We start from the raw sequence: 9,002 nt of genomic DNA, 5'->3' as shown, positions 1-9,002 counted from the left end.
ATAAAAGAATAGAAAGAATAGGGAAATGTGGGATTGAGAATTGAGAGAGATGGTGTGCTAAAGAAAGAGATTTGGCAATTTAATCTCATTTTCGGCGGAAGCCGTTGATTGCGGTTGGGAATAAAGTGCTCTGTCATGCCCACGGCCCTTTTTCTGTTTTGACCATATATTCTCTTTTATTATTTTCTCTTGCTCAGTTCCTTTCCTTTCTTTCTAGTCATTTAAATTAATTATTACTACTATTCTGAAGTAGTGTAGCATTAATCAGGGAAAAGAAATATGGATCTTAGTTATAGACGGGTTGCTTACCATTCAGCTAAACCAATAGCAGTAAAGTAAGTTTAAGGTTTAATCTATCCTCTGTAAAATGGAAATTGAGATATATATTTTTTAAGGATACGATAAGATATGATTATATTAGGGAAGGTGTCGGTGAAGATAGAGAATCATATATAGCGAGACATGAAATGGATGATGATAACTCATCTGAATATTGATGAGGGTTTGGTGTCGGGTTGTCCGGCATTGCATGATGATGATGCACTTGTGAATTATAGCATTCTATTTAGTTTTTAATTACTTGTTATCTGCGAGTCAACTTTACACCATCTCTTCCCTTCCGAATTGCTTGTTATTCCTTGCCTCTTCCATTTCTAGTTTAGTTAATTTTGACTCATACACCAAATCCGCTTAATAATAATAAAAAATGAAATGTAACCAAAATTCTGAAATTTTTTTACTCATGTAAATATTCATTCCTCTGCTCCAATAATTTGAAATTTGTGTGTGAACAGTTCCTTTTTTAACATGCGCAAAAGCCAGGTACTTTCCCTATTTTTTCATAAATAATTATATTAGATTTTAAAAATTTATATGCAAAGTTAATATTTTACAATTTTCAAATAATTTAATAAATTTAATTAACTTATTATATAATAGTTCTTAAATTTTAATTATTAACTTTATATAAAATAACTGTCCTTAAATCTTGAGCTTGAAAATATTATTAATGCCACAGTTATAGGTCTAATGTTTTAAACAAAAATATTCCAGGACGGGTGGACTACATGAGTACGCAAATTATGGAAGGGAGTGTTTACCAAGGCATTGTTGAAGAAGGAACATTTAACATGGGGATTAGTATTGTTTGCAGATCAAAGTTGGTAAACAAAACGTTAACAAGGGTGGGAATGGTTTCCGGGTCAAACATTATTGACGTTTAGGGCAGTAAGAAAACCAATGTGCATTCCCCACGTATCTTGTTAGTCATGTGCCTATACCCCCTGGCCGTGTCAAATAAAGCTAGGAATGAGTCAGTTGAGTTAAATTAGACTAAGATCCAGTTTGGATAAACAACTTAATTAAATTATTTTAAAAAAAATAATTTAAATAATAAATATTTATATTAAAAATAGTTTATAAATAAATTATTTTATATTTAATTTTTTAGTTCTAAAAATATTTATTTTAAGAAAAAAAGTGATAAAAAATTTTTTATTACGAAAAAAGTCATTTTTTTAACTTCTCTTTAAACACCAAAATAACTTTTTAGAAAGTTACAATTTTATTTTAAAAATTATACCAAACATTAATATTACACATTTTTATAAATTAAAAGTAAAAAAAAAAGTCACTTATGAACCTATCCAAATGGACCTTAAATTTAAGCTCAGTTTACAAAAATTAAACTTGATTTATGGCCTAACTTATTAATAATTGAGTCTATTTGGTAAGCTCAAATTCAGCTTAACAAAATCTTACAAACTGACTCAAACTCACATATTGACTCAAATAATAAAAATATAATCTATAATTTTATATCAATGAATTATAAATTATATATATTAAAAAATATTAAAAAGGATAAATTTTATATATTGTGATATTGTTTATTTATTAATTATAATTTTTTTTATTTATATCTTACATTAAAATTATATATAAAAAATTACTATAAAATTTTAAATATATATATATATATATATGTACACATATTTTATATACATTTAATCTATACTTTTAATATGACAATAAATTATACCTCAAATAACATAATCTTTTTACACTCATCTAAAAATTTAGAAATTTAAATTGACTCACTTTCAACTCTATCTGTAACCTATTGGTATTCATAGTCCATACAAGAACTTGTTTTCTTCTGTGCTGTGCTCACCGACACCTAATGCACCAGTAAACCTATATGAGTTTCAATGCCACTCTGCTTTTGAGTTTAGATTTGCAATTTTTTTACGGGTTATAACTAAATACCGCTCTTTAAATTTTGGTTACTGCTACTATTTTGAATATATGATAAATATCTAAATTGGATGTTTGAAATTTGAATTTCGTTATATTTATACTGACGGTGACGATTATTAAATTCAAAATCTCATTTATGATATTTAAATCATGACTACCCTATTTAATATTTATAACGGCTTGAATTTTACTCATTAATACTTTATAATTTATATGATACGGAATAGTATGTGATTTTTTTTAGTTAAATATTTAGTTAAAATTGTCTGAGAACACACATTAAAAATATTATAATAATTTTTTAATATATTTCAATTATTGAAAATATATAAAAAAATTTATTTTTAAAAATTTAATCAAAATTTTCTTTATAATATCTTATAAAAAATACTAGAGTTAGTAGAATTTATTATTTTTAGTTGATAATTAATTACTAATATTTAAAAATATAAATTAAAAATATTTTTTATATCTTAAACATACCATTAAAATTTTTATGAACTTAACAAGATCCAAAAACGAATCGTTTTAACTTTTAACTAATGCTCTAAAGATTAGTTAAAAGATAAATATTTTAATTTATGAACTAGATTGGAGACATGCAATTTTTACACTATGTTTGGATATAGAAAAAAAATTAGAAGAAAAAAAAATAGAAAAAAAAATAGAATTGTTTGTGTTGTTTGAATGAAGAAAGAATGAATAAAAAGAAAATAGAAAGTAATTATTTTTTTTTGTTTTAATAGAAAAAAAGTAAAAAAAAATCATAATGATATAAAATTACATTAATATTCTTATCTATATTATATATAAATTATAATTTATTAATGATAAGGAATAAATATATAATTTTATTAAAATTTGCATATTTTTCTCAATTTTCACCTCATCTCTAGAGTGAAAATATTATGGTGGGTTTCACACTATATATTTTTTTATCCTATTTTTTCTTCTCATCCAAATAACAAAAAATTCACTTTTTTTATCTATTTTCTCTCTTTTTCATTTTTTTTCTTTCAAATTTTTCCAATCCAAAGGCTATGTTTGTTTTTGAGAATAAGACAAGATACTGAGAATAAGACATAAAAGACAGAAATATAAAATTTTGTATTTTTATATTCTATTTGGTGATAAACTAGAATAAATTATAAAAATTTAATTTATTTTTATTTTTTAATTAAAAAATTTAAAAAAATATAATAATAAAAAATATAATTATAAAAATAATAAAAAATAAAAAATAAATTATATCTCATATTAGTGTCTTTATGTCTTTTTTATTAAAATAAATATAAAATATACTAATTTAATATCTATAGACATAATATTTTTATTCATATCTCATTTATTAAATACGATTTTATATTTCCATATTCTTACGTGAGTATTCAATCTCTAAAAATAAAAGCAGTTTTATAGAAATAGTGGTCAATTAAGTTGAAGAAAAGGGTAAAATTAGGAGAGACAGTGCTGACAAGCACACCTTGTTGTCTCTACCATTTTTAATAAGTCAAAAAATTTTCACATTTTATTTATGGTTGGGCAGTAATTTTGATTCTACCAAATAGTTTTAAATCTACACCGACCCCATCACATGGCATTGTTCCTTTCTCATCAAAAACGTTCCCAGCCACTTCAAAATCCAACAGCGAAACAAATTAGAAAATTGATTTAATTTTTAAAATATTAACATAATAAATTCTTAAATGAATGAGTGTCAATTTCTGGGTTCTTGATAGCTTCCCCTTTTTCTACCCCTTGTCCTTAATATATAGAGCCTCGAGCACCTCACTTTCCAATCCCACTACACATACTCTCTCTCCCTCCATCACTCCCTGAAGCTTCTCTCTTTCTTCTCTCCTCATTTGGTGGGATTTTCAGAAGCTTCAGCTGCCACTACTTACAGGCATTGCTCTTAATTTGGTCTTCCTGTGTGATGGAAAAGCTTCTGAAGCTGATTTCCATTTTGGCAGTGTTTCTGCATCTGTGTGCATATTCCGCCATTGGTGGGCATGACTATGGGCAAGCTCTGAGTAAGAGCATTCTGTTCTTTGAAGCTCAGAGATCTGGTGTTCTCCCCCATAACCAGAGAGTCAGTTGGAGATCCCATTCAGGTCTCCAAGACGGCAAAGCCAGCGGGGTAACTAAATAATCCCTCTCTACTCTCTAGTTTCCAACATTACTTGATTAATTAATGCATGGTGTTGTTATAAAATGAATGCAGGTGGATCTAGTAGGAGGGTACTATGATGCAGGGGACAATGTGAAGTTTGGGTTACCCATGGCATTTACTGTTACAATGATGTCGTGGAGCATCATTGAATATGGGAAGCAAATGGCTGCTAACGGAGAGCTTGGTCATGCCATGGAAGCTGTCAAGTGGGGCACTGACTACTTCATCAAAGCCCATCCTCAACCCAATGTCCTCTATGGAGAGGTACTCTTTTATTTTCTTATGTTCTATAGTTTCTTAACCTAACATAATGTAATGTGGCTTTTAATTTGATGAATAGGTGGGAGACGGTAACAGCGACCACTACTGTTGGCAAAGACCTGAGGACATGACTACTGACCGTCACGCTTACAAGGTTGATCCCAGCAACCCTGGCTCAGATCTCGCTGGAGAAACTGCCGCTGCAATGGCTGCTGCTTCCATTGTTTTCCGCCACTCTAATCCTTCCTATTCCGCCGAGCTCCTCCGCCATGCCTATCAGGTATCACTCATATACCGTACATTTTATTTTTGTCTTCTTGTTTAAGCGCTTTAATATTCTAAACTTTAATAGTGCAAGTCTTTTACTCGTAACTAGTATTTATTTATTTAAATTAAAAAATTGATTAAAGTGTGGGATATAATTATATAGATACGAAAATGATACTAGTCATTTTTTAATTTTTATACTCCTCTCCGACTTCTCAAGTGTGAACCTATATATTAAAAGATATTTTTTTTTACATTTTTTATTTTAAATTTTTACATTAAATAATAAAAATTGTACTGGTAAGATGTATGTAACAGTGATACATATAGCATTCATCTGTAAATACTAAATAATAGGAGTAGACGATGGAGGGGTTCGCACCTGCCATGATAAAAATTTGGAAGTTTGAGCGGTGAGTTCGTGAAACGGTTAGAGTTAATACTTAATAGGCGGTTACACTTTTATGATACTTTTGTCAGAGTTGTTATTGCTAGCAAGTTGGTCGTTTTGGGGTAGAGCTGCATTTATGCCTAAAACTTTTTAAGATTAAAAAAAAAAAACTTAACTGTTTTTATATTTCATTTTTATTTTAAATTTTTGCTTTCATAATTAGTTGTTGAGCAAAATGATAATGATAATGTTCCTTTGAGAAAAAAAAAAAAAAAGGAAGGTGATAATGTAAGTACAACATGGAGATAATATCCCAATATTTTTGGGACCCCTAAAAATACGTATTGCAAACTTGCTTTTTTGTTCTTTTCCTCTTTATAGGGTCTAGTCTTATCATCCAGGAGCATTACTATTTCAGTATTTATTAAGAAAGATTTAACTCTAACTTACGCGTAAAATACAAACCCTAACTCTGTTTTTCCCTTTTTTTTTTTTGTTGGAACATATAGAGTTTTTATTTAACTTTCGATTCTATATTAAATAAAAAAACATTTTAGTGCTATTTAACATAATGATAGTGGTCCAAAACAAAATTAGTTTGTATGTTCAATGTGAACAGAAACCTATAAAGAGAGGAGCCCTGTCATCTCATGGACTCTGGAAGGGGCAGTTTTGTCCTTTTATCACGGCCACAGACACTTTCAACCGTACATAATTGATATTTGTCTGGTACCGGATCCTAACCGTCCCCTGGAAGGGTTTATTCATTCCCATCACACAAGGCAGAGTATATTACCATTATGCCATGATGTCACGTGGATACACTGTCGGTGCAATCCGTCTCTTGCGCTTTTCCTTTTTCGGTTGAAATTACACTTTAAATGGGTTAAGTTTGGTCTTCAGCCTAACCCAGCGAGTAGTTCCTGTTCATCATCCAACAATTAATGCCATGTCAGGCTGTTGGTAGTTTACTACTACCGTTTCATTGGACCTTTTTTCCTTTCGGTGCGGTGCGACCTTTTACGTTGCCTTTTTGACTGGCCCATCCACCCTTTTACTGTTTGTGTCAGTGTTCTGGTTCCCCTTATGCGTGAAGAAACATGTTGCATTTAATTAATCATTTATCACTTGCATTGCTGAAGAAAGTTGTTACATTCATTCACACACTAATTCTATATTTCTATCTGCTATGTGTTTTAGTTGCACCTATTAAATGAAGATACCATATATTCGACTTGCCATTAATTCTTAGCATTCTATACAAGTAACATTTAACTAATGAGAATAATAGTGGTATTCCATTGGATTTATATACTCTTGGACCGGCTAATTAAACTGATTGTGTGTGCTTTTGATGAATTTCAGCTATTTGATTTTGCGGATAAATACAGAGGTAAATATGACAGCAGTATTACAGTTGCACAGAAGTATTACAGATCCATCAGTGGCTACAATGTAAGAATTATTTTTCTTGTTCAATTGCCTTTGCCTTCGCAAGACAACATTTTTAGACAATAAATGAACATGTGCAATGCAAGTATGGATAAGAGAGAATTAATTAATGTGTAATTGGATCCACAGGACGAATTGCTCTGGGCTGCTGCATGGTTGTATCAAGCATCTAACAACCAATACTACTTGGATTACCTTGGTAGAAACGGTGATTCCATGGGTGGAACTGGTTGGGGCATGACTGAATTCGGTTGGGAGGTTAAATATGCTGGGGTTCAAACACTAGTGGCCAAGTTCCTAATGCAAGGGAAAGCAGGTCACAATGCAGCAGTGTTTGAAAAGTATAAGCAGAAGGCTGAGTATTTCATGTGTTCATGCCTTGGAAAGGGTTCTCGCAACGTTCAGAAGACCCCTGGCGGTCTCATCTTCCGCCAGAGATGGAACAATATGCAGTTTGTGACAAGTGCATCTTTCTTAGCCACTGTCTACTCCGATTACCTTGCTTCGTCTCGCGGAACCTTGAGGTGTTCTTCTGGCAATGTTGCTCCTGCTGAGCTTCTCAATCTTGCTAAGTCTCAGGTGGATTACATTCTTGGGGACAACCCAAGAGCCACCAGTTACATGGTGGGGTATGGAAGCAACTTCCCTCAGAGAACTCACCATAGAGGTTCATCCATTGTTTCCATCAAGGTTAACCCTTCATTTGTTAGCTGCCGTGGAGGCTATGCAACTTGGTTTAGCAGCAAGAAAAGCGACCCCAACCTACTCACCGGTGCTCTTGTTGGTGGTCCTGATGCATATGATAACTTTGCTGATGAAAGGGACAACTATGAGCAAACTGAGCCAGCAACCTACAACAATGCTCCTTTGATTGGTATTCTAGCAAGATTAAGTGGAGGTCATGGTCGCTATAACCAGCTCCTTCCAGGTACATATAGTGATCAGTGCCAAATATTTTCTACGTTGATTTGAACTAGCATTAGTAATTAACCAAGTACTATTTTCTTCCTTACAGTTGCTGTTCCAGCTCCCAAGCCTGTTGTCACCAAGCCCCAACCATCATCCCCTGCTAGTCCCAAGTTAACTCCTACTCCAGGTACTCTTTGGCTATTGTCATACTTAAATCATAGTATGAGGTTGTGAATTTGATTCAAAACTGAACCAAAGGCCATATGTGTTTCAGTTTCAGGAGCAGGTCCAATATCCATTCAACAGAAAATGACCACTTCATGGTTTGCCGGTGGAAAAACATACTACAGATACTCAACAGTGGTTACTAACAAATCCAGCAAGGATCTCAAGTCTCTCAATCTTTCAATTTCCAAGCTTTATGGTCCAATATGGGGCCTCACTAAGTCTGGGGACTCATACACTTTCCCATCGTGGCTTCCCTCATTATCAGCTGGTAAAAGCCTTGAGTTTGTCTACATTCACGCTGCCTCTCAAGCCGACGTCTCGGTTGCTAACTACTCGTTGGCCTGAGATTGATCAATTTGGTTTGAAGTGAGATGAGAATGTTTCCGCTCTGTTGTGTAAGAGATGTGCAGCAATGAGTGGAAGTGGTTCTTTTCATTTTCCTCTTCCATTTCGTTGTCAAATTTTCTTTTCTTGTGTATTTTGCATTTAATTAGGTTAGATTTCTTTTAAGAAAAATAGGTAGAGTTATATATAAGATGGAAGGACCGGAGAAGAAAGGAGTGAAGAGACAAATAAGTGCTCATCCTCTCTCTTCTTCGCTTTACAACTTATATACAGTGCGTGAGTGAATGAGTGATATAAGACAAGACAGAAAAAGAGCTATTGTTGACGAGTTTCAAAAATGGGAAACTTGTCAATACTTGGAAGAGTTCAGAGAAGAGTCATCACTAGTAATTTTTTAACAGCTTTGGATGTCTTTTCTATGTTGTGATGTTGTAAGCTTTGCAGCATTTTGTATTTCGAAGGATAACAGTTTGTGCAATAGTAATATATGTATTTGTGATGTGCAATTCTGTTTTGCAAATTTGTTAGTGAGATTTATTCAGATCTGTGCACTGAAATTCCTAAAACAATTATATTTGACTATCTACTTTGATAAATCTAGCTTGATTCCCATCAACTGTGATGAGAGGTGGGTACAACGTATGTGCAGTGTGTTGGGCTGTAAGAAAGTCACTCTTCCAGTTAAATATATGGGAATCTCGCTAGGAGCAAACCCAA

At 32.2% G+C, this 9,002-nt stretch overlaps 1 protein-coding gene across 1 annotated transcript; it reads left to right on the top strand.

The window, feature by feature from the left end:
* Positions 1–3,821: 3,821 nt before the first annotated feature.
* Positions 3,822–8,791, top strand: LOC112732444 (endoglucanase 6). Its single transcript, XM_025781164.3, has 7 exons — positions 3,822–4,399; positions 4,484–4,696; positions 4,773–4,973; positions 6,717–6,806; positions 6,933–7,731; positions 7,819–7,899; positions 7,987–8,791. Exons 1-7 carry the CDS (start codon positions 4,196–4,198, stop codon positions 8,283–8,285), a joined length of 1,887 nt encoding a protein of 628 aa, XP_025636949.1. The 5' UTR covers positions 3,822–4,195; the 3' UTR covers positions 8,286–8,791.
* The last annotated feature ends 211 nt before the right edge of the window (positions 8,792–9,002 follow it).

The sequence above is a fragment of the Arachis hypogaea genome, chromosome 13 (assembly GCF_003086295.3).
Source record: "Arachis hypogaea cultivar Tifrunner chromosome 13, arahy.Tifrunner.gnm2.J5K5, whole genome shotgun sequence".
NCBI classification, from domain to species: Eukaryota; Viridiplantae; Streptophyta; class Magnoliopsida; order Fabales; family Fabaceae; genus Arachis; species Arachis hypogaea.
This window is presented reverse-complemented; position numbering and strand designations above follow the sequence as displayed.

Coding starts and splice junctions, on each gene's coding strand:
- LOC112732444 (XM_025781164.3), top strand. CDS start 4,196: ATGGAAAAGCTTCTGAAGCTGATTTCCATTTTGGCAGTGTTTCTGCAT. Junction 4,974..6,716: donor TCCTCCGCCATGCCTATCAG/GTATCACTCATA, acceptor GATGAATTTCAG/CTATTTGATTTTGCGGATAA. Junction 6,807..6,932: donor GATCCATCAGTGGCTACAAT/GTAAGAATTATT, acceptor TTGGATCCACAG/GACGAATTGCTCTGGGCTGC.